Source organism: Eulemur rufifrons, chromosome 7, assembly GCF_041146395.1.
Source record: "Eulemur rufifrons isolate Redbay chromosome 7, OSU_ERuf_1, whole genome shotgun sequence".
In the NCBI taxonomy this organism is placed as follows: Eukaryota; Metazoa; Chordata; class Mammalia; order Primates; family Lemuridae; genus Eulemur; species Eulemur rufifrons.
The window spans coordinates 47,445,257-47,470,931 of NC_090989.1; the positions used below are offsets into that span (position 1 = coordinate 47,445,257).

Genomic DNA, 25,675 nt, shown 5'->3' on the forward strand with positions numbered 1-25,675 from the left:
CCAGCTACTTGAGAGGCTGAGGCAGGAGGATTGCTTGAGCCCAGCAGTTTGAAGTTGCAGTGAGCTGTGATGACACCACTGCTTTCTAGCCCTGGTGACAGAGCAAGACCCTATCTCAAAAAAAAAAAAAAAAAAGGCAATTTGATTTTAGATGTAAAAGTTGTATTTGAAGCACAAAAAGTTTCTGTGCTGAGTTTAAAGGGTTGCTGGGTTACTTGGACATGGGGGACCTTGCCCCAGGAACATCTGGCCACTCTCTTAAACAATAATGACTATGCTTAGTTATCCCCATAAAAAGAAGTCCTTTGGTCCTTTCCTCAGGATCCCAGGGCAGACAAGCCAACAAAAACTTTGTTTCAGCTATTGCTGTGCTCAAGTACCCTCTTTGCTTCCAAGACCCCCTTCCAAGTCATTACCTTGTTAAATTGGAGAGAACTGTAAACCCTTTCTCCCTCTTTTAGCTGCATATTCTCAATCCTCATGGCCTATTCCAGAGGACAAGGGGGTTAGTCAGAGGCAGTGTTCAGGCTTGCTTTGTTCTTACACATATAGTAAGACTGTGTTCTCTATATAAGGGGGTCTCTTAGAGAAAAAGAATCCTACTATTAACTAATTTCCTCTTTAGAACTAGGAAATTTGTCTTTAGACTAAAACAGTGGGAAAGAAGAGTCAAGAGTTAAGGCAGGTGCAGTCAGAGATACAGAAAAACCCAAGAAGGAGGGAATGCTCACAGAATTAACTGCCTGGAAATCTAGAAGTGTAAATACTGCATTTTCCCCAAACAGAAATTATCAGAGATTTTGGAGATTTCTGTTTCAGAAAGAGAGTAGTTCAGAATAAAGGTTGCAAGAGGAAATGGAGGAGTTGGTAGTAGAAAGTGGAAGCTCTCTTTGTATATTCTGTGGTATGATCAGGTTAGTTTCTCACTTGATGTGAGCACAGCTTCATTACCACCTGCTTTCACCTGCAGTCTGTGCTCATGTCTTTTCATCTTCTACTCCTAAACTGCTTAGAGTCTACCCATATTTTAAGCCCTAGCTACAGTTCACTTCTTCAAAGTCTTCACTGAAGATTATAGTTTCCATTGCTTTCTTCATTCCCTGATATCTTAATGAGTTCAGTTACAATCACACCATTTAACATGTAATTGTTATATCAAAAGTGTGAGCCTGCTCCTTTCCAACTAGGTATTGTAATTCTTGAGTTTGGAGACTGTGTTTTAAAACTTCTTTTGAATACTCCTTGGAAAAACTCTGGGTTCATACTTATTAAATATACCCTCACATCAAAAGTTTTGTTAAATATTCAAGAACAACCACTTAAAAATACTCTATAAAAGTTTAACTGTATAAAAGTTATTATTTCAGTATGCTTTAAGTACTTTTACTTAATTAAAATTTCAAGTACAAGGTATCCATTTTGACTATCTCAACAAGATCGCTCTAGTCCTTCCTATAGCGGAGTTAAAAATTCAACTTATTCATAATTGTCAAAGGAAGGGGCAGCCCTCACAGAGACTTTCAGCAATGAGCTCTCAAATTCGGTCTGCGTTAAGCAGCATCCTTATCCTAACGGTAAAAGTGTCAAATTTCGCAAACTCCTGGACAAGGGAGTGAAACGATAATCTACAAAGCGGTTTGCTCATCTGTCAAATTAAGAGAGTGAACCAAGGTCTCCACCTCACCGCCACTCAGATTCTTACTCCGGTTTCTCCTGTTTAGGCTAGGCAGCCCATTGGGCAGTCTGGGCGCCGTGCATCCTGGGAGTTATAGTTTCCGGCTCCCTTTTCCAGCCCACAAGCTCCACAGAGCCGCCGGAGAACGGTTGCCTGGCATTAGCAAGCGGCAAGTATGGCGGTGGCGCGCGTGGACGCGGCTTTGCCTCCCGGAGAAGGTAAGGCGATCCCCACCCCTCGGCCCCAAGGTTTACTCCACGGAGCTGAATTAAAAAATAGTTGCCTGGAGAAAAGGAGAAGCTTGGGTTTAGAGATGCAGTTCTGGACCAGGTCTTTGAGGCGGAGCCCTGGGCATCGCCGAGTCGCGCGGCCTTCTGGGAGTTGTAGTTCTTTCGCGTTGCCCAGCTAGCTCTCCGGCGTCAGGGTGAGAACCGAGCGGAGGACTACAGTCCCCATAGACCTTCGCGCGGCCCGGCGCCCGGGATCCCGCGCCCCCCGCGGTTGGGTAGGCGGTGGGTTTCGGGCTGCTGTGACCTTGGCCATTATTTACTCTTGAGTTTCAGGTGCCCACGCGAAATTTCCAAGATCTCTCTCTTTCACTTCACGAATCCCACTTCCCCCTCGGTCCCTAGAACGTTCAGGAAACCTTCCCTCTGAGACCACTCGTTAGACTGGCTTTGACTCTTTCGTTGGAGGTGGCTGGTGGCCGTGATAAAATCTGGGGGGATGATCCAGAGCCCACAGTTCTCTACTCCTGCAGATAGGTCCTGGCATCGGGTTTGGTCGCTGTCCAGCAGAATGCGGGATATGGGTGCTTCTGTGGTCGGTAGATACTCCTTTGGGATGCTGGACGTGATCTCCTTTTGTTTTGGTTACGTCTGCAAGTGTTGGCAGCAGCCCTCTGAATCTGGGGTGGTTGCGGCCTGTCTCCATGGCTTAGACCTGAGGCTTATTTCCTTAGAGTCGTAAATCTGGGGGAGGAGTTGGTGGATAATTCTAAGAGGTCTGTCGACCCTTTGGAATTGTGCACAATTTTCTGAGACCACAGAGTTTTCATCAAATTCTCAGAGAGACCCATAACCCCTCACATGCTAAGAGCTGTTAGACAATGGGAAAATGTTGAAACCCTCTAGGAGAGCAATCTCGCATAATTATTTCCCGCAGTACTCCTATTCTGCGTGAAAATTTGAAATTGGCAGTTTCTCTGGCCCCGCCCCCTTTGATATCGGCTTTTCTTAAGCATCACCTCTCTAGCCCACCCAAGCTACTTAATGTGATTATAATAGCAGTTAACATTTAGAGAGCACTTTTTATGAGCCAGACGATATTTTGAGTGATTTTCTTACATTCTTACTTTCTCTGTAGACCAACATTTTTAAAGCAGGTATTATTATCTCCATTTTGCAGAGGAGAAAAATGAGTCCAAAAGAGATCAGTGACTTGCCCAGATACTGCAGTGGTTAACTGGTGGAGCCAGGGTTTGAAAGTCTGTTACACTAAACTGCTTTATTGAGTGCCTTGTGCCAGGAACGGGGCTGTTGCTCATATGGGTTCTCTTTTAATCATCACATCAACCTAGTGAAATAGGTGTATTATTCTATTTTATAGATGAATTAACTGAACTGTACTTTGATTTTCAAAATAGCTGGGGCACTTTAGGATATACTGATAGGTTGTAAGCAGGTTGATCTCTATGAAAAGTTTAGTTCCATTTAAAAAAATGTTCTCTTAGGCATAAAATATGGTAGTAATAGTTTATATTTACATATGAAGAATTGAAAGTATTATAGAAACTTGAATAGAGTATCATAAGTCTAGTTACTTCTGAGGAAAAGTTAATAATAATTCAATCTGGTCATCTAGAACTCAAGATTGCTTTAGCTTTAAAATCTTGCTATTTATTATGCTCTACTATTTTCTAACTTGAAATGTGTAGAGATTTTATGAGTATAATTTCATCCCCATGCTCAGCTGTTTTATTTGTGTTTTCTAACAAATTTCCTTCTCTTTTCAAGTATCAGTGGTCAATTGGTCAGGGCAAGGACTGCAGAAATTAGGTCCAAATTTACCTTGTGAAGCTGATATTCACACTTTGATTCTGGATAAAAATCAGATTATTAAACTGGAAAATCTGGAGAAATGCAAACGATTAATACAGGTAGGTATTAATTGCTATCTGGGAAATGGTTACATAGGACCAGTTTATTATTAAACAAAATAAAACAATAAAATTACCTGACAAAAAGTAATTCTGTAGGCTTGGAAAGCAGTAAATGTTGCCTTACATTTTTCCATGACAGTTTATTCTAAGGATGAACATATATGTGGTACATTTAAAATAAATTGGAAAAGGAAGCATTGTTAAAAAAAAAAAAAAGAAAGCATTTTATGTTGGCAAGGTATTATGTTGCTAAGATAACCTTTTACCTCATGATGATTCAAGAAATGTTTATTATCTCCCTCTTACGTGTCTGGCACTGTTTAGGTTTTGACTGAGAAAATGTAAGGAGTGTAAGTGTAGAGCTTACATTCTCAAGGTGTTGCTGTGTTATAAACATCTTTAGTAGTTGAAGGAATTCTGATGGTTCAGCTGTGTCTGTATTTCCTATTGCTTAGGAACAACAAAAAACAGCTAGTCATACTGTAGAATATTTAGACAACATGTGAAAACTACAAAACAGCCTTGTGTGTTTGGAAATGTTTGGCTGTCTAAACAAACCTTTATAACCACTGTAAGTCAAAGTAACATATATGTATATATTTTATTCCTAAAAATAATGCTATGTTTCCTTTTCACAGTTATCAGTGGCTAATAATCGGCTGGTGCGGATGATGGGTGTGGCAAAATTGACCCAACTCCGTGTACTAAATTTACCTCATAATAGCATTGGCTATGTGGAAGGACTAAAGGAACTAGTACATTTGGAATGGCTGAATTTGGCAGGAAATAATCTTAAGGTGAATGGTATTTTTTTTTTTTTTTTTAGTGAGTAGATTTTTTTTTTTAATTACAAAACTCTTCTCTGTAAAAAAGAAATTCAAGCAGTATAGAAATAAGTAGAAATAAAAAGCGAGAGTACCCACCTCGTAGGGATAATGTCTGTTAACATAAACTAAAAAAATCTCATTTTCAAACATATAATGCAGTAAAATACACTTTTAAATGTGGACAAAGAATCCATATTATACTTAGAAAAAAGTAGATCAAACCATACGACAGTTAGGAGGGAGACTATGTCATGATGATTAAGCTCTAAGTAAATGTTTAATGATATAATGGAGAACACACTGTTTTTTGTTTTTTTTTCTTTGAGACAGAATCTTGGGCTAGAGTGCCGTGGCGTCAGCCTAGCTCACAGCAACCTCAAACTTCTGGGCTCAAGCAATCCTACTGCCTCAGCCTCCCAAGTAGCTGAGACTACAAACATGAGCCACCATGCCTGGCTAATTTTTTTCTATATACATTTTTAGTTGTCCAGCTAATTTATTTCTATTTTTTTTAGTAGAGACAGGGTCTTGCTCCTGCTCAGGCTGGTCTTGAACTCCTGAGCTCAAATGAGCCACTGGCCTTGGCCTCCGGGAGTGCTAGGATTATAGGTGTGAGCCACCACGCCTGGCCTAACATACTGTTTTAAAAGTCAGGATATTGGGATTCTAGTGCTATTTCCACTACTTTGTAACTAGATAATTTTGAGTAAGTTAATAAGTAGCTTTGTGTCTTATAATTATTATTATTATTTTGGTATGCTAGGTGAGGGAACTAGATTAAATGATATTAATAGCCACCTTTTATTGAGCAATTAATTTATGCTAGGTAGTGTTTTAACCATTTATCTGTATTAACTCATTCAATCTCATGACATCTTATAAGGTAGGTATAGATGTTATGTTCATTATGTAGATGAGGAAGCACAGAGAAGTTAAATAGCTGCCCAAGGTCACACAGCCAGGAAGCTGCAGCACCAGGATTTAAATCCAGGCTGTGTGGCTTTAATCTAAACTTGTAAACTCTGTTCTATACATATGACATACTGTCATATGTCATCTCTAAGGTTTCTTCAAGCTGTAAATATCTGGAATGGTATGAATCACTTGGTAGCCCTCTACTCATAGAGGGATAATGAAGGTGGAAGCTTGCAACTAAATTCTGTTAGTACTATGTCTTCTTTCTCTTGTTAAGCTCTGCTGCTCTGCTTTCAATAATGAGAGGTGGCAAGAGACTTTTTTAGCTACAGGGAGCTAGGGAAGAATTTCACTTTTTGATTTTGTTTGCATTAAATAATATGATACTTTTCTTGTGATAGGCCATGGAACAAATCAATAGCTGCACAGCTCTACAACACCTTGACTTATCAGATAATAACATACCCCAGATAGGTGATCTGTCAAAATTGGTATCCCTGAAGGTAAGCTTGTTTTCTATGTCATTTGTGAAACTTTATAACAGAATACCAAGAGAAAATGATCTGACTGGCCTAAAATCAACCTGCCATATATGAACAGGTTATTTTCATTGTGATAAGAATTCTGTTAGAATACCAGAAATAAGGTATGGAACTTTTTGTTGTTAGTTTCTTTTTCTTCTTCTTCTTCTTTTTTTTTTTTGAGACAGAGTCTGGCTCTGCTGCCTGGGCTAGAGTGCCATGGCATCAGCTTAGCTCACAGCAACATCAAACTCCTGGGCTCTTGCAATCCTTCTGCCTCAGCCTCCCAAGTAGTTGGGACTACAGGCATGTGCCACCACGCCTGGCTAATTTTTTCTATATATTTTTAGTTGTCCGGCTAATTTCTTTCTACATTTTTTAGTAGAGACGGGTCTTGCTCTTCCTCAGGCTGGTCTCGAACGCCTGAGCTCAAACGATCCACCGGCCTCGGCCTCCCAAAGTGCTAGGATTACAGATGTGAGCCACCATGCGTGGCCTTTGTTGTTAGTTTCTATAACTAATTTATTTTATGTGAAACTGGTCATTGTAGTTAAGGTTAATTCTTATTTATCATTCTCTGAACGTGATGAAATTCCCTTCATAACCCAACCATGCAATGCTAGTAGCTTTAGTTACATAGCACATAACATGTTGGTAAGGTTGAGAGTAATCAATTTTGAACTTGAGTCTGGTTTATTTTTTTTTTTGACACTCAGGATTGCTTTTTTTTTCTTTTTTAGTAAAGGTATAACTTAATTATCAAAATTTTTTCATGTTAAAAAATAAACACGTAGCATATATTACTTTTTATGGTGAGGTATGTATCATGTAATCAAATAAGTAACAGTTGGAATCACAGCTTTGAATAACATGTAGGGCTTTTTCTATATTTTTGCTTCATTGGATATTATTAGCATCATATGGATTCATTAAGCCTTAGAAGCAGTATCTTAGCTCAGTTTTTCATAGGTTGTTGGCAGAAATCATTTTTAGCAACAATTAGTCTAAACAATTTGATGCAGGCAAATGCTGTCCTGATAGATGCTAAGGGAATTCAAATGAACTAAAGATGATTGAATATTTTGTTTTATTGTTTTCTGGAATGGAGGCATGATTATCTGATCAGAATTCTGCATGTTCAGAGTCTTGGGTTTGTTCTTGATTGTTGCTGACTTAATGTGAGTTAGCTTCATCTGCAAGCAGCACATTCTACCTTCCTTTAGCTTTCAGCTACCAAGAGAGTACAATTGCAGATTATGGGTTGTGGGTTATGTCTCTGTCTCTTTTTTGGAAAATTTGCATTTTTTTTTTTTTTTTTTGTGAGACAGAGTCTCACTCTGTTGCCTGGGTTAGAGTGCTGTGGTGTCAGCCTAGCTCACAGCAACCTCAAACTCCTGCCTCAGCCTCCTGAGTAGCTGGGACTACAGGCATGCACCACCATGCCTGGCTAATTTTTTCCATATATTTTTAGTTGTCCAGCTAATTTCTTTCTGTTTATAGTAGAGACGGGGGTCTCACTCTTGCTCAGGCTGGTCTCGAACTCCTGACCTCGAGCGATCCTCCCACCTCGGCCTCCCAGAGTGCTAGGATCATAGGTGTGAGTGACCTCGCCCAGCCAGCAAAATTTGCTTTATAATTGTTTTGATCATTTTTTCCCCCTACTCTTCTCACCTTGTATTTTGATGTTTTAAAAGGAAATGAACAAATGTGTTAGAAATTGCTCAATGTCTAATAACTTAAGTCTCATTGCATGCCTAGTTACTATGCTAAGCATATGCTCTTGGACAAGTCTTTTTTTTTTTTTTTTTTTTTTTGAGACAGTGTCTTATTCTATCTGTCATCTGGGCTAGAGTACAACAGCATCATCATAACTTACTGCAACCTCAAACTCCTGGGCTTAAGCAATCTTCTTGCCTCAGCCTCTCAAGTAGCTGGGACTACTCGTGCATGCCACCATGCCTGGCTGATTTTTATATTTTTTTGTAGAGATGGGGCCTTGCTATGTTGCTCAGGCTGGTCTTGAACTCCTGACTTCAAGCAGTCCTCCCATCTTGGCCTCCTAAAGTGCTAGGATTACAGAGGTGAGCTACTGTGCCTGGCACATATCTTTAAACTTTATTGAGCTTAGGATGTTGGCATAAAAAGAAGGAGTTAGACCAGAAGATCACCTGGGACCATTCTACCATTAACAATCTTTCATTTGTGTATGATGAGAAGTATAAAAAAATAGATCTCTATTCATACACACCATTTTGGATGTTGTCACAATAGATCAACTTAATTGTAATCTTTTCATTTGTAATTCATACTGTTTTTACTTTCAAGACCCTGCTTTTACATGGAAACATCATCACCTCTCTTAGAATGGCACCTGCTTATCTACCCAGAAGTCTTGCTATACTTTCTTTGGCAGAAAATGAAATCCGAGACTTAAATGAGGTAAAATTTGAGGGTATTCTGTGGGACCCAGGAAACTGGAAAGTCTAGGAGAGACACAGGAGAGGGTTGTGAGCTTACTTTCGGACTGTGAACATCTTGGGAGAAATTGCCATTCAGATGAGACACTTGGCTCTAGATGATCATTAGTTTTCTTTCTACTTTTCCTTAGTGTCAGTAGGTCATTAAGGCTTATTTTCATTTGTGATGCTACAATTGTTATTCCATTGGGAGGTGACTAGGGGTAGGGGGACATCTACATTACAGTGGTTAATAAGGTACCCTATCCACCTTGCTGCTATTATATTTTCAAAATAGAGTTCTCTCTGCTAGGAAACAGTGTTATACTTTCCAAGGGATTTTGTGTAGCAGGGACAAATGGCTATATTGTTAGAATTTTGGAAGTCAGTGGATAATAGAAGATACTTGTCGGTTTTCAGAACAAGAGGGAAATTGTTGCATTCTCAAATGCTGCCAAAGATGTGTAATCAGCGGAAGCCCTGTGCTTGACACGGAATAGTCCATTTGTTCAACAAAGATATCTTTTGTTCCAGATCTCTTTTTTGGCATCCTTAACTGAATTGGAACAGTTGTCGATCATGAACAATCCTTGTGTGATGGCAACACCTTCCATTCCCGGGTTTGACTATCGGCCGTACATTGTCAGCTGGTGCTTAAACCTCAGAGTCCTAGATGGATACGTGATTTCTCAAAAGGAAAGGTGAACATGATCTCTTTAACGTTACATTAATCATAGAAGTTACTGAAAAGACCGTTTCTAGTTTACTGCAGATTAATAAATTGAACAATTTTTAAAATGTGCATTTTAGAAATTAAGAGCATTAGTGTAGACTGTGTACTGATCATTTAGGATTTTTTGTCCTTTCTAAAAAAGAATAGGAAATATTAGCCCCAGAAGTTGGGGCTAGTGAGTGTAACTTAGTACCCAACATAAAACAATTTGATTTCTAAAAATTCTTTTGTTAATCATTTGTTTGGAGCTTGGAACACTTTTGCATATACACCATGTTTTTGTTTGTTTGTTTTTTTTTTTTTTTTTTTTTTTTTTGAGACAGAGTCTCACTCTGTTGCCCAGGCTAGAGTGAGTGCCGTGGCGTCAGCCTAGCTCACAGCAACCTCAAACTCCTGAGCTCAAGCAATCCTCCTGTCTCAGCCTCCCGAGTAGCTGGGACTACAGGCATGCGCCACCATGCCCGGCTAATTTTTTCTATATATATTTTTAGCTGTCCATATAATTTCTTTCTATTTTTAGTAGAGGTGGGGTCTCGCTCTTGCTCAGGCTGGTCTCGAACTCCTGAGCTCAAATGATCCGCCCACCTCGGCCTCCCAGAGTGCTAGGATTACAGGCGTGAGCCACCGCGCCCGGCCTACACCATGTTTTTGATTCTGTGTAGGCTGTCAGATCAATCCCACAAAAGCTTGTAATCTATCATATATGTAAGGCAGTATTAATAATATCTTAGAATTATCCAATTATTCTTTATAAAGGTAACTCTGGGAAAACACACATGGAGAACTGGTAGCATACGTGGTGATTGGTCCTCTCTTTTCATACCTGTGAAGCAGCAGAAGTGAGAACTCCCACATCTTTAGATTATTGGTAGTTTCTGTAGCTTGGAGCTGAGACCCCTGTGGAATGGGGTCTTCTGAACACTGCCACAGGATCAGTGGCAACAGAGCTTCAGGGGAGGGAAGGAACTAAGATATGGATAACGGGGTGGAGTTAGAGGGGCTAGTGATAGTCGAGATGATCTTATTCTCTTTACTGTACCTCATTTCACTTTCTCCTAAGTACATACACACGTGCATTCATGGACTCAGTACACACATTCTCTCTCACTTTTTTTGTCCCTTTCTACTAGAGACTGGTAGTAATTACTTGAGGAGTTTCTTGATGGGTAGATGAGTGGCAGATTACAGACAGTGTCTCCCTTTTGTGCCTTCCTGCTGTTTTGTGTAGTTCCTGGGTAGAGCAGGGGGCAGTGAGGAGTGGCACGCAGGAGCTAGATAGTCGTGGTGCTGGTGTAGGGGCAGTGAGGAGTGGCAAGCAGGAGCTAGATAGTCGTGGTGCTGGTGTAGGGGCAGTGAGGAGTGGCAAGCAGGAGCTAGATAGTCGTGGTGCTGGTGTAGGGTGAAGGACATATGTCCCGTCTAGTTTGCCTATAAAAAAATGTGGCTTTTCCTTTTTACTGCAATAAAAATGGCACTGAGAAGAAACCTTATTTTGTTTTAAACCATGACTAGTTCTCAAGCTGAAATATGGGTTTACTTGGATAATCTTCTCTATGGTTGTTGGATTTTTCTTTCTTTTTTTTTTTTTTTTTTTTTGTGACAACTCTTGCTATGTCGCTCAGGCTGGAATGTAGTGGCCCAAACATATCTCACTGTAGCCTCAAACTCCTGGGCTCAAGCAATCCTCCTTCCTCAGCCTCCTGAGTAAGTGGGACTATAGGCATGCATCACCATGCTCAGCTAATTTTTAAATTTTTTTTGTAGAGATGGGGGTCTTGCTATGTTGCCCAGGATGGTCTTGAACTCCTGGCCTCAAGCAATCCTCCTGCCTTGGCCTCTAAAAGTGCTAGGATTACCTAGGATTACCATGGTAGCTCATGCCTGACCTGGTTGTTGGATTTTTCTGTGGGAGTTGGACTGGTGACGTTTTCATGGCTGAGAGGAAGGCAGAGATAAAGGTTTGATGTAAAGAGAGACCTGGGAAGAGAGATGAGACCTGGTTAGGAGAGATAAGGGAAGGTGTCACATCTTTCCTTGCCACCTATTAGCTGTGTGGCTGTGGCAAGTTCCTTGGCACCTTTTAGAGCCTAAGTTTCTTCATCTGTAAAATGTGAATAATAGTACTACCTAGCTTTCAAAATGTTAGGATTAAGGATAATGTATGGGCCGGGCGCGGTGGCTCACGCCTGTAATCCTAGCACTCTGGGAGGCCGAGGTGGGCGGATCGTTTGAGCTCAGGAGTTCGAGACCAGCCTGAGCAAGAGCGAGACCCCATCTCTACTAAAAATAGAAAGAAATTATATGGACAGCTAAAAATATATATATAGAAAAAATTAGCCGGGCATGGTGGTGCATGCCTGTAGTCCCAGCTACTCGGGAGGCTGAGACAGGAGGATCGCTTGAGCTCAGGAGTTTGAGGTTGCTGTGAGCTAGGCTGACGCCACAGCACTCACTCTAGCCTGGGCAACAGAGTGAGACTCTGTCTCAAAAAAAAAAAAAAAAAAAAAAAAAAAAAAAAAGGATAATGTATGTACCATGACACTGGTCATATTGTAGGTGTTTAATAAATGATAATTATTATATAAGGGTAGAGACTAGGGGTTGAAAAAGTTTGTTGAAACTAAAGAGTGTTAAAGAAGGCAGAAAATATTTGTTGAATGGGTGAATAATGCGAAGTCTATGTTTCTGTACTGTGGAAATGGTTTTAATACAAGTGACTTTAAGGTGAATTTGAATTTTCTTTGAGCTTTCTCTATAATGTTTTGCAAACATTTAATTTTATAGACTTCAGGAGGCAGGGAGGAGTGGGCTCCCATCTCTGGTAGCCTCTCTCTCTGTGGGGTTGTCCTGTACTAAAGAAGTATGAGAAGAAGAAAGAGGTGAGAGAGTGTCTCAAGAACAACCCCTTTTCAGACATATTCTTAAAAATTGCAAAATATCACATAATTCAGGTATAGTTTTGAAATACCCTTATAATCACTACTAAGAATAAGAATAGAACATAACCAGCATTCCAGAGATCCCCTTTGCCTCACTCTCATCATAACTCCCCTCCTCGCTAGAAGTAACCACTATACTTTTTTTTTGAGACAGGGTCTTGCTCTTTTGCCCAGGCTGGGATGCAGTGGTTTGATCATAGCTCACTGTAACCTTGAGCTCCTGGACTCAAGCAATCCTCCTGCCTCAGCCTCTCAAAGTGCTGGGCTTACAGCTGAGACCCAATGCGTCCAGCCTATACTAACTTTTTGATAATTTGGAAGATTTTTTTTCCTGGTTATTATGGAGTCTGCAAGCCAACCAGCTTCTACTAGAATAATTACAAATAAAAGGACTGACAATACTAAGTGTTGCTGAGGATATGGAGCAATTAGAACTTTCACACTGTGCTCTAGGAGTATAAATGGTACAACCACTTTGAAAAACTGAAATTATCTGCTGAAGCTAAACATACATGTACCCTATATTGTAGTAATTTTATTTCTGGTATATATGCTATAGAGATAAGTGCTTAGGTGTACTAAAAGACATGTACGTGAATGTTCATAATAGCCTTATGCATAATAGCTCAAAACTGTAAATAACCCAAATGTCATTTCATATAAGAATTGATAGATAGAATTATATTCAAACTAAGGAACCTAGATCATTGATGTCATACTAGAGAAAAAATACAATTTCAGTTGTTGATACAACTCTGTAGTCTGTAAACAGTGCTCACATATTTTAAGACAGTTCTGGAAGTATTCTGTTCAGGAGAGAAGAATTATTCTAAAGGAAAGCTATTGCCTTAATGATCGATTGCAGTGTTGAAAACATTTTCCTGGTCAAAGTTGGGAATTGTCCTGTAGGACAGGAAGGAATGTTCAGTGTTTTAAATCTACCCAGCCTAACTTTTATTTGCCAAGAACATCGAGATTAAAATTCTCTTCTAGTATGAAAAGCATCCTAGATTCTTTGGTAACTTCAGGTAGCCAGATCTTGAGTGTATGTGTGTTACCCAGAAGAGTAACTTGAGCAGTAACCCAACCTTCTGGTGCTTGGCCTTAGTGGTTTCTCAGAGTTAAGCACTCCTGTGAAAAGACCAGCACCTTTGTGTAGCATGTTAGTATTTGGAGTTCTGTCTGAATTTCTAAAGATCTCTGTTTTACAGGACATGTACCAAGCTATACTTCTGTTGCTTTGTTAGAGATCTTATGGGAGCAGAACTCTGGAAAAATCTAGTATTCCCTTTTTAAAGAATGATTCAAATATATAAAAGGGAAGAGAGGCTAACATAATGAATACTTATGTGCCCACCATGCAACAGTTATCAACATTTTGCCAGTCTTGTTTCATCTTTTTTTGTTGGAGTATTTTAAAAGCAAATATCAGATATCATTTCATTCAATACTCCTTTATTTAGGAGAAAGAGCAGATTGTTTTAAATTCTCTTTCTTAATAGTTTGTTACTCTGTTGTTTTAAATGAACTATTCCTTCAATTTCAAGAGAAGAATCATAGTCTAATGATTTGAAATTAAGATGTTAGAACTGAATGAATTTTAATTTTTTTTTTATTTCAGCATATTATAGGGGTACAAAAAGTTTAGGTTACATATATTGCCCTTCCCCCCCCCCCATTAATTGTGTTTTTCTTTGAATTGGCAATGGTATTTTAATTGGCAGGAAGGTTTTTTTTACTTAGCAGAATATTTTATGGATTTAATAACACTTGTGTAATGATATGTTTATTGATGAATTCATGTGAAACAAAGTGGAAAAACAGATCTTATAGTGATGATCTGCAGTTTTTGGTTTTTCTCACAAAAACTTAAACTGTGGAATATTCAAGCTTGATCCTTCTCTTCTATCCTCTTACTTTCACTTTTCCTTCCTCCTAAACTACAAACCATCCACAACCTAGAAATGCTGCTTGCTGGCTAATATTAAAAGTTGGTGAATATCCTCTATTCTGGACCTTTTTTTTTTTTTGGGTACAGCTTTTCAACAGGCCATTTACTTGGCAGGAGAACTTACAGAATCTTAAAGCAGATTTCATGAAGATTCTCAATGATTTTGATTTAGTCTATAGGAAGGTTTCCATGAAAGGAATACTTCTAATTATTTTTATTAAATAAACACATTTTTATTGTTAGCCTAAGATTGGGATTACTTCAGTTAATCAGCTTGGTGCACCTCATCTCTCAATGTTAGAAACCAGTTTTTCCTTTCTTGGGACACTGGTAAATCACAGAAGACTAAACTCATTATATTTTATTACACTATGAGTCTTTTGCATGACTTAAATAGTTATCAAAAGGATCAGTTTCTTTTTAGTCTGTAATACAACCTTGGGTGACAGCTTTGGACTTTATAGTTTGTATGATGTGCATAACTTCCCTTATATGAAGGTCCATAAAGCGGTTGTGGATTGGAAGCAATTCTCAAACTATTTGCAATGGTAAGCTAATGGTATAAAAACAGAGAAATAAAGTATTCCAAAATGATCCAACCTCAATCTTATGTTGAGGGGCAGATTTAAGAATGGTAAAATTGACCCACTGGCACATCAGTTAAAAATTTCAAACAGGACAGGCACAGTGGCTCATCCTGTAATATAGCACTTTGGTAGGCTGAGGCAGAAGGATTGCTTGAGGCTAGGTGTTTGAGACCAGCCTGAGCAACATAGCGAGACCCCATCTCTACAGAAAATAGAAAAATTAGCTGGTCATGGTGGCACTCCTGTAGTCTCAGCTACTGGGGAGGCTGAGGCAGGAGGCCAGGTGTCTGCGGTTGCAATGGGCTATGATAGTGCCACTGTACTCCAGCCTGGGCAACAGAGCAAGACCCTGTCTCAAAAAAAAAAATTCAAACATATACAAAGGTAAACAGAATAGGATGATGACCTCTTATGAATCCATCACCCAACTTCATGACCAACCTTGCTTCATCTATACCTTCACTCACTCCCCCTTTTTATGTATTATTTTGTAGCATATCTCAGATTACTCATCATTTCCTCTGTGAATATTTCAGTATATATCTCTAAAAGAGAAGAGCTTTTAAAGAAATAATTACATGCTATTACCACATCTCAAAAAAATTAACAATAATGCCTTAGTAACATCAGATATTCAGTCAGTGCTTACATTTCCAATAATCCTTATGAATGGTGTTTTTGGAAAGAGGATTCAAATAAGGCCATATATTGCAGTTGGTTGGTATAGCTCTTAAATTTCTTTCTTGCTCTCTTTTTAGTATCTTAAAAGATGAATTTATTATTACTGCATGCTCTGTAGGTTGGCTATGCTGACTGAGTAGTTCTCACTTGGGGTCTCATGGGCTTGCAGTCAGGTCACAGTCAGATCACACATGGGGCAAGAGTCATCTGAAAGCTTGTCTTGGCTGGATGTTCAAGATGATTCTCTTAAATCTCTCAATCTGTCAGTTTCTTTTCTCTTTCATTTTTGTTGCTTTCTTTTCTCTTTTTTTGTGAGGGGGGGAGGGTTGTTGAAGAAATGAGATTATTGTCCTGTAGAGTTTCCCATTGTCTACTCGTTTTGCCGATTACATCTGTATGTCCTTTGACATGTTTCTCTCCTATTATTTCCTGTAAATGGGATGTGGAGGTTTGATCAGATTCAGCTTTAATTTTTTTGAGGGGAGGATTACTTGTGGGTTTTATTGGGAGACATACAATGTCTAGTTGTCTCTTGTGTTATTAGTAGTAGCTATTAATATTTTTGGTTAATGCCTGAATTCATTAGAAGTTGCAGAATGGTGAAATTCTAACTCTATTATTTATTTTCTTAGTCTGGAGACTATGAAGTAACTATTTGGTTATCCATTGGTATAGTTTGTAGAGGAAAGATAGAATTAATAATATTTAATTCTCACCCTTTATTTACCAGTTTTTAAAAATGAATTGGTGGCTCATTAGCATCCTCCAACGGCAACCAGTTAGTTAGCTTTTTTTTTAAATTGTCATTATGAACTGATGGATTTAAATGCAAGTGATATATTTAGGTACTTCAGTTTGACAGAGCGAGTGGAGAGAATACTTATTCTTTGAAAATAATTTGAAATTATTAGGTACCATTAGTGTAGCTCTATGGAAGTGCCCCTGAGCAAGAAAAAGGGTTACAACATTATTAGAGTGAGGGAAATAAGTAAGAAGGAAGGATAGGTTTTTTTTGCAAACTTGAGTGAATTTTATTTATGAGAAACATCCAACGGTGCTACAAAGGTAGATTAAGAAGAAAGACCATTGTTGCTTGACAATGTATCTTGACTACACTGGTGCCATCCCCTTTTCTTTATTTCCCTCAATTCCAGTTTGAAAGCTGAATGGCTGTATAGTCAAGGCAAGGGGAGAGCATATCGGCCTGGCCAGCACATCCAGCTTGTCCAGTATCTGGCTACAGTCTGTCCTCTCACTTCTACACTGGGTCTTCAAACTGCAGAGGATGCCAAACTAGAGAAGATTCTGAGCAAACAGAGGTAAGCCCATTTATTTTTAATAGCTGATGAATTCACAAGTGAAAATACCTTTGAGAGTCTTTCCTAAGTGATATAATCGTTAGCCTGAGGCAAGTGCTGGGGTCCACATTTCTTGGCACTTAGGCCCATTGTCACTGCAGGGAAGCTGAACCACACAGTGCAGTCCAGCTTGCTCCATCGCAACTGTATATTTAATCACTTCTTGAGCAGAGAGAGCCTAGTAGTATGGCACGGGAGAATGGGATTTTAAAAAAATGTGTGTGGTCTTTAATGTAGGTGTTTCATATGGGTTTTTATATACTAACATTAAGAAGTGTAGCTAGAAGCATTTAGTAGTTACTTCTTTCATCAGAGATCCCACCTTTAAATCTTTGTGCATGTATTAATATATATGTGTGTATATGTGAATGTATGTCTATGCAATTTTTTTTTTTTTTTTTGAGACAAGGTCTCATTCTGTTGCCCAGGCTAAAGTTAAGAAGTTAACTAATCACTAATCCCTTTTCTCTAAGTCATTTGATTTGTTGAGTATCAATATAGCTCACTGCAACCTCACACTACTGGACTCAAGCAGACCTCCTGCCCGAGTCTCCCCAGTACCTGGACTACAGCCGTGTGCCGTGATGCCTGGCTCATTTTTGTTTTTTTGTACAGAAGGTGGGTCTCCCTGTGTTGCTCAGGTTCGTCTCTAACTCCTGGCCTCAGGTAATCCTCCAGCCTCAGCCTCCCAAAAGTGCTGGGATTACAGATCTGAGCCACTGTGTCTGGCGCATATGCAATTTAAAAATAAGTTTCTTAACTTTTTCTATGCAACGCTTTCAAATGAGACTTTATAATTTGGCAGTGATTAAAGGTACTTACTTTGAAAACTTGTAAACTTGTACTTTTTGACATTGTTACTCAGGAAGCAGAAAAGCTTATTGTTTTTGGTTTGTGTTAAGTCACATCAGATGTTACTGATTTTTAGGTTTCATCAGAGACAGTTAATGAACCAAAGCCAAAAAGAAGAGTTGTCTCCTCTGGCTCCTACTGAAACAAGGGCACCCCTTATACCTGAGCATTCAAGCCCTATTCAAGATTGCCAGATAGTTCAAGAAAGCGGTAAGAAGTTAATTGATCATTGATCCTTTTTCTCTAAGTCATTTGATTTGTTGGGTATCATAAGACAGAAAAAAGTACATATTTTTATAATTTTGTATAGCTTTTGTTAACCTTAGTGATCATTTAGATCGTATATTTTATATATATGTATGTATACATACATATGTGTATGTATATTATAATTGTTATATTTCTAATTTTTAAAAACATTTCAAGAGCTGCTATCTTTTATATAGACCTGATGTTTTGATTATTCCTATGATTATGACAAGAATTCATTTTGCTAAAAATGTTTGTTTTGATGTTTTAGGCATATTGGAGGAAGTCACTGAATGTATTTTATTGCATTTTACTATATTTCAGGGATTAGATTTCATTAAAAGGATACAATTAAACTTTTTAAATATCTAGTGGTTTAAATGACACTCTGTTGATTCTTCTAGAACCTGTCATCCAAGTCAATTCTTGGGTTGGGATAAGCAGTAATGATGATCAATTATATGCTGTTAAGAATAATTTTCCAGCCTCTGTACACACTACAAGATATTCTCGAAATGACCTGCACCTGGAAGACATACAGACAGATGAGGACAAGTTAAATTGTAGTCTTCTCTCTTCAGAGTCTACTTTTATGCCAGTTGCATCAGGACTATCTCCAGTGTCCCCTACAGTTGAGCTGAGGCTGCAGGACATTAACTTGGGCCCAGAAGATGATGGTGTTGCAGATGAATCTGTGAAAGGGCTGGAAAACCAGGTCTTGGATAAGGAAGAGGAAAAGCCTTTATGGGCTGCAAATGAGAATTCTGTTCAAATGATGAAAAGTGAGATCATTACGGAGGTAAATGAGAAAGCTGGGCTATTACCGTGTCCTGAGCCAACAATAGTCAGCACTATCTTGAAGGATGATAACCACAGTCTTACATCTTTTCCTGAGACAGCTGGACACGATGTCTCTCATACACAGCCAGATGATCAAGAAACCATGTCTCAAACAGCTTCAGAGAAACTTCCCTGCAGGATTTTAACCCAGAGATCTGTTGCTTTGGGACATGATAAAGTTGCCCTTCAGAAATTGAATGAAGCAGCCACCAAGCTTCAGGCCTGTTGGCGGGGCTTTTATACCAGGAACTACAACCCTCAAGCCAAAGATGTGCGTTATGAAATCCGGCTACGCAGAATGCAGGAGCACATTGTCTGCTTAACTGATGAAATCAGGAGGTGGGTCAAAAGTCCTGTGGAGGTGCTATTTTGTTGACTTAGGGGTGCCAGATTCTTACAGTTGATTCAGAATACTGTGCTGCTGTGATCATAACATTTTTTATATCGTGTAGCCACTGTTGGTTTACCTGTTTATCTCCTACAATATACGGAAAGCATCTGGAGAGCAGAGACTGTTATGTCCGTCTCCACCCCCAGCAAAGAAATTGGTACATAGATGCAGTGTAGCAGTAAATGTTGAATGAATGTGAGCTTTATAGTCATCTATAATTCTAAACATAGAAAGGTACAGAAAATGTAGAAAAACTGAATGAGTATAAAAATGAGAAGAAGAGAAAGTCTACACAGAACTCAGTAAGTGACATAAAAACTAAAGAAAATATAAGGGATTCAAAAGGGGCTACGGTAGGAATTATTCCTTAATTCCATGGCTCCATGTTTTACTGACTGCTGACTCAGGAAAATTAGGATTTTATTAGTATTGCAACTAGTGATATTTATTAATATTATCAGATAGAGTAGGAGGAGGCAGCAAAAGTGACTGAGAAGGGGCAGCTGGAGTGGTAGAGAAACTAGGAGAGTCCCAACTCCAATGGGGAAGGTGTTTCAGGAGATATGAGAGGTGCCACAGGGAGAACAGAGAACTTATACATTAGATTTGGCAGCTGGAGGTTATTGGTGACTGTGTTGGGAATCCCCAAGACTATCCGCAGTTTCGATGATGAACTGAAAGGACTCAGAACTCAGGGAAATTGTTCTGTTAATGGTTATAGTTTATTATAACAAAAGATACAGATTAAGATCAGCAAACAGAAAACGTGAATAGGGCACAGTCCAAGAGAGACCACGTATAAGCTTCCAGTTGTACTCTTAGAGTGGAGTCATGCAGATGGCTTAATTCTCATAGCAGTGATGTGTGACAACACATACAAAGTATTGCCAACTGGAGAAGATCACCAGAGCCTTGGTGTCTAGAGTTTTCATTGGGGGTCAGTTGCATAGGCATTGAGTGCCCATGTGACTGACCTTAACTACTCAGACCTCAGGCCCCCTAGAAGTCAAACTGATACACCATGGCCCAGGGCCCCAGGTGAACAAAGCAGGTGTTCACTAGAAATCACATTGATCGCATAAACTATCTGGTGTGGACCAAGACCTCAGGTGTACAAAGAAACTTTTTTCAGGCAGAATATTCTAAGGGCTTAGAAGTTATCTCTCAGGAGCCAGTTAGGGCCTGACAATCTCTCTGAGGGCAACTTCAGTGGTGTGAGGGATGAAGACCAGCTTGGAATGGGTCAAATAGTGAATGGGAGGTAAAAGTTTAAAAGATGAGCATAGCCAACTCTTGGGAAATGTTTTGAGGAGATGAGAGTAGGTAGCTCCTGGAGGAGAATCTGGAGTTAGGGAAGATTCTCTTTTAAAGATGGTAAATATAGAGTGTGTTTATGTGTTGATGGGAATGATTCAATAAGGAGAGAAAAAGAGATGGTAGAGAGAAAAGAAGGGAGAAGTGCAGGATTGAAGTTCTTGAGAAGGTGAGAGAAGAAGGGACCCAGGGCATAAGTAGAGGAAGTGGCCTGAGGTAGGAGCAGGAGCAGGTAAGGTGATATGTTTGGTGGGTGGGAGGAGGGGAAGTCCTGTCTGGTGCTTTTCCCTTTTCAGTAATGTATAAGATGTGGTCAACACCTGAAAATGAGGAGAGAGATAAAGGAGGTGTAAGGAGATAAGTATGAGGTATGGGGTAGTCATCTTAAAAATGAACTTAAGAGGAGAATGGAAGAAGCTTGCTGGATAATGTGAGGGAAAAAAAGTGCAAAACAATAGGTTATGTTGTATGATTTTTTTTTTTTTTTGAGACAGGGTCTTGCTCTGTCACCCAGGCTAGAGTACAGTGGCGTCATTATGGCTCCCTGCAACTTCAAACTCTTGGGCTCAAGTACTTCTCCTGCCTCAGCCTCCTGAGTAGCTAGGACTATAGGTGCACACCATCACACCCAGCTAATTTTTTCTATTTTTATTAGAGATGGGGTCTCACTCTTGCTCAGGCTGGGTTGTGTGATTTTCATCAGCAATTCTCAGCTGTTTGTTCTGAATCAGCATGATTAATTTGGTTCAGGCAGGATTTTTTTCCTAGGTGAATAAGGCAGAAAGAGAGGGAAGGGCAAGGGAGCAAAGATATTTTAGAGGGGATAATAATGATGGATCTTGGCCGGGCACGGTGGCTCACGCCTGTAATCCTAGCACCCTGGGAGGCCGAGGTGGGAGGATCTTTTGAGCTCAGGAGTTTGAGACCAGCCTGAGCAAGAGCGAGACCCTGTCTCTACTAAAAATAGAAAGAAATTAACTGGATAACTAAAAATATATAGAAAAAATTAGCCGGGCATGGTGGCACATGCCTGTAGTCCCAGCTACTTGGGAGGCTGAGGCAGAAGGATTGCTTGAGCCTAGAAGTTTGAGGTTGCACTAAGCTAGGCTGATGCCACGGCATGCTAGCCTGGGCAACAGAGTGAGACTCTGTCTCAAAAAAAATAATAGTGGAATTTAGGATTTAATTAAGGTAAAAAGGAAGTGAAGGCAGGAGGAAAAGGTCATTGGGTTGGAGGTTTAGATTGTTGCAGTGAGATGCAACAGCAAATGAACTGGGAGGACAGGAAGATAGTGGTTGGTGTTAGGGTGCTTGGAATCATTTTTGAAAGTGGTGTAGTCAAAATGTTTTGGTCTAGGGTGAGATTATGAAAATGGGGGACTGACACGGAGTGGATTATTGTTAGGTAGAACATCCATGTGAAATGTTGAAGTCTCCAAAAATGACCGGAATGGGGTAGAGAGAAAGACTCGTGCTGAGACTTCAGTGATTGGGGGCGGATAACGGGAGGTCAGTACTTGACACAGTGAGTTTTGAGAAATTTAACAGGATGGCAGGAGTTAAAGGCGGAAGGTAAAGAATTATTTGAAAACAGCGGTGAGAAGTAGTCTTCTAACCCTTTTGTATAAGAGAAGAAAGTAGCTTCCACTTGAGAGAGCTATAGTGCTCTGAGAAGTTGGGTCCACTTTGGCCAAGGAAAAGTTCAGAGAGAGGTTGAGTATATAAGGGAGTTTGCTGGTTACAATTCAGTCCCAGATGGCACAGGAGAAGGGCTTGGAGGGGGCTGGAGAAAATGAAGGATTGGGTCAGAAGTTTGGAACAAAATACTTGTGACAGTTTGGGTGATAATGGATAACTAAAGAAGCCTTAGGTTTGTGATAGATATGGAGAGAGCAGCAGTGTACCCAGAGTTAAGACTGTAATGAATGAGGGGGAGTGATGGATGGGAGGTCTGTTAGCAAGGAGTATGTCAGGGACTGGGGCAAACAGGGAAGTGAAGTTTGACGGGATTAGTCCTGCTAGTCCCTTAGAGAGAGTGTTTCCTGTGGGTGATCATGAGTACTCGACTCCACTGTGATCCTTAATTGTTTTGGAGGCTTTGAATAACCACTTCTTTCTGCATCTACTGTCCCTTTGGTGGGTTTGGATGGAAAATTGAAGCCAGATAAAGAGTCATTTAATGTTTTATCTTATTTTTTATCTCTGGCAATACTTTGTAGAACTAATGTCTGAATTTCAGTCACATCTCATTTGACTTTTACTTTGACTTATAGTTCCAAATTAAGGTTTCATAGCTTTTGATTTAAAGTGAGAAAGAAAAAAATTAACTTTTCTGTTTAGATCTTCTAAAAGTGGAAAGGACTATTGTTAAATTATTAATCTCTATATAATCCATGTGCTATTAGTCGTAACAGGAAGTACAAGTCAAAACAGCCTTACTTGTGTCAATAATGTATTTTGAATTGTAGATTAAGAAAAGAAAGGGATGATGAACGTGTTAAAAAATTTGTGCAAGAAGAGGCTGTCAAATTCCTTTGGAACCAGGTAAACCCCCTTCTGCTGATTTACCTAACATATGAACAAAGAAAAATTCTAGATTCATTGACATAGAGTAGTCAGGCATATTAAGCCTTCTTTTTCAAGGTTAAGGGTGTGGTTTATGCTCTTTGCCACTAACTCTGAACTAGGACAGTGAATTTTGTTACCTTTTATTTAATCTGATGAAGGAAGGGGGCTTAATTGAAGAATGTTGTTATAACTTTCGAATAGATATAAAAAACCCAATTTGAAATTTTATATAGCTATCTATCTGTTTTTATCTTTTGGGAATATTTGAATGAAAGGTGACAAAGACGGTATATAATGGCTACAATATGCATGTCCTAAAAAGTATATGTGTCTACTTAGGAGAGGAAATTTGAATCCCCTTATAGCACACTTTCAGGGCAGTTTAAGCAGTTGGTTTTACTAGTATTGTATTGTATCAAATACTTCTTGATAATTTATTGGAAATATTTTTATAAAAAATTTTGTTATAACAGGATTTGACCCATAAAATTAAAATATAATTACTGATTTTTAAGGTATCGTAATTACAAAAAGTAGGGGAATGATTACATAAATTATAGAATAGTAATACTATGGAACAGTTAAAAAGAGTAAGGTAACAGTACGGACTGCTAAGGAAAGATCTCCAAAATAACACTTTTTAGTGAAAAACAGCAAGATGCAGAACTTAGGGTTCCACTTGGTTTTAAAAACTCCCTGTGTATTTTTTATTTTTAGAGATGAGGATCTTGCTTTGTTGCCCAAGCTGGAGTGCAGTTGCTATTCACAGTACAATCATGACACACTATAGCCTGGAACTCCTGGGCTCAAGTGATCCTCCTCTCTTATCCTCCTGAGTGACAGGGACTAACAAGTGCATGCCACTGTGCCAGGCTTCCCTGTGTATTTGGAAACACTACATCGAAAAAAGTCTGTCTGCCGGGTGCGGTGGCTCACGCCTGTAATCGTAGCACTCTGGGAGGCCGAGGCGAGTGGATCATTTGAGCTCAGGAGTTCGAGACCAGCCTGAGCAAGAGCAAGACCCCGTCTCTACTAAAAAAATAGAAAGAAATTATGTGGACAACTAAAAATATATCTATATATGAAAAAAAAATTAGCTGGGCATGGTGGTGCATGCCTGTAGTCCCAGCTACTCTGGAGGCTGAGACAGGAGGATTGCTTGAGCCCAGGAGTTTGAGGTTGCTGTGAGCTAGGCTGACGCCACAGCACTCTAGCCTGGGCAACAGAGTGAGACTCTGTCTCAAAAAAAATAAAGTCTGTCATCGAACTGCTGTCAGTGATTATCTTACAAAGTGGTCAGAGGAAAACTAAAATTCTGTATATTGCTTTCTTGCCTGCAGTTTTTACAGTAAAATTTTTTGAAATTTTAATTATACTTTTAAATGTAAAGGTCATATCAAGAATTTGGTATGTTTTAGGTATTTTAGGAAGTTGCATATACTGTATGATTAGATGATATATAAAAACTTATGTATCATCTACATGAATATCTAAAATGAGACTTATTTTAGAGGATCTACTTTTATCAGTGAGCTCTAATTTGTCTTTGAATAGACCTCAGTGCATATTGAGTACATTGTAGACCCCTTAGTCAGCTATACATATACTGTTGTGCTTCTATTTTTCTAGTAGAAGCAGGGGAATTACTTTGGCCCATCCTCCTGATGAGGGCCTTTTTTTGTTTGTTTTGTTCTGTTTTTTGAGATGAAGTCTAGCTGTGTTGCCCAGACTGGCCTCTTGGTGAGGGCCTTTTGTCACCAAGGACTCGTACCACTTGTGCTAGCCAGGGTTAGGCTGGGGGTGCTATGGAAAGAATAAGGGGAATCAGGCAATTTCCAACTCCAGTTCTACCATTTACCAACTTCATGACTGCTGGAAGAAAAGCTCAAAGGACAATTATAAAACAGCTATGGTTTTTATTTTATAATAAAACTATATCCTCTGGTTTATAGGTAAGGTCTCTACAAGCTTGGCAAGAGACAGTGGACCAGCGTCTAAGTTCCTGGCATACCGATGTTCCTCCTTTATCAAGTACTCTGGCGCCATCTAAACCTCCATCATTTACTCAAAGTCAGGAGCCCCCTTCTGATAAAAATTCTGATTGGTTCATTGCTCCTGATGAAGCTCCTCAAGAGAAATCATTTCCAGAATTTCCAGACTCTGGTTTTCATTCCTCCTTAACAGAACAAGTTCACTGTTTGCAGGATTCTTTGGATTTTGAAAAAAGTTCCACAGAAGTTAGTGAAAGCTCCATAATGGGGAATTCCATTGACACAGTCAAATATGGCAAAGAGTCAGATTTAGGGGATATTAGTGAAGAACATGGTGAATGGAGTAAGGAAAGCTCGCATAATGAGCAGGATAATAGTCTGCTTGAACAGTATTTAACTTCAGTTCAACAGCTAGAAGAGGCTGATGAGAGGACAAACTTTGATGAAGGGTCAGGAGGTGGTAAGCGTCACATAGCTTGTTCCCTGGAAAAGTTAGATACCTTGTCTGTCAGTGCTTCTGCAGATGAGACTCATGGCATATCTCCTACCTTGCAAGATGAAATCAGCCAAACACCAGAGAATTGTAAATTAAATACAGAAGTTCAAGGGCAACAGCCAGAATGTGATTCTGCATTTCAGGTATTACATGTTGGTGTTACTGTGTAG

General features: G+C 39.4%; 1 protein-coding gene across 3 annotated transcripts; it reads left to right on the forward strand.

Moving 5' to 3' along the window:
- The first annotated feature begins 1,850 nt into the window (after positions 1-1,850).
- On the forward strand, positions 1,851-25,675 carry CEP97 (centrosomal protein 97). 3 transcript variants are annotated; one of them, XM_069472564.1, is made up of 11 exons: positions 1,851-1,893; positions 3,691-3,833; positions 4,475-4,633; positions 5,980-6,081; positions 8,425-8,538; positions 9,090-9,256; positions 16,601-16,765; positions 17,733-17,866; positions 18,487-19,084; positions 22,919-22,994; positions 24,971-25,675. In XM_069472564.1, exons 1-11 carry the CDS (start codon positions 1,851-1,853, stop codon positions 25,673-25,675), a joined length of 2,406 nt encoding a protein of 801 aa, XP_069328665.1. The 3 variants fall into 3 exon arrangements, with proteins under 3 accessions (XP_069328665.1, XP_069328664.1, XP_069328666.1); XM_069472563.1 differs by lacking the exon at positions 5,980-6,081 and having other exon boundaries at positions 18,310-19,084; XM_069472565.1 differs by lacking the exon at positions 5,980-6,081.

Bases quoted from the DNA above. Each gene is read 5' to 3' on its own strand.
- CEP97 (XM_069472563.1), top strand. From the start codon at position 1,851: ATGGCGGTGGCGCGCGTGGACGCGGCTTTGCCTCCCGGAGAAG. The intron at 4,634-8,424 runs GTGAATGGTATT...TTTACTTTCAAG, and splicing joins TGGCAGGAAATAATCTTAAG to ACCCTGCTTTTACATGGAAA. The intron at 19,085-22,918 runs GTGGGTCAAAAG...TTTGAATTGTAG, and splicing joins TTAACTGATGAAATCAGGAG to ATTAAGAAAAGAAAGGGATG.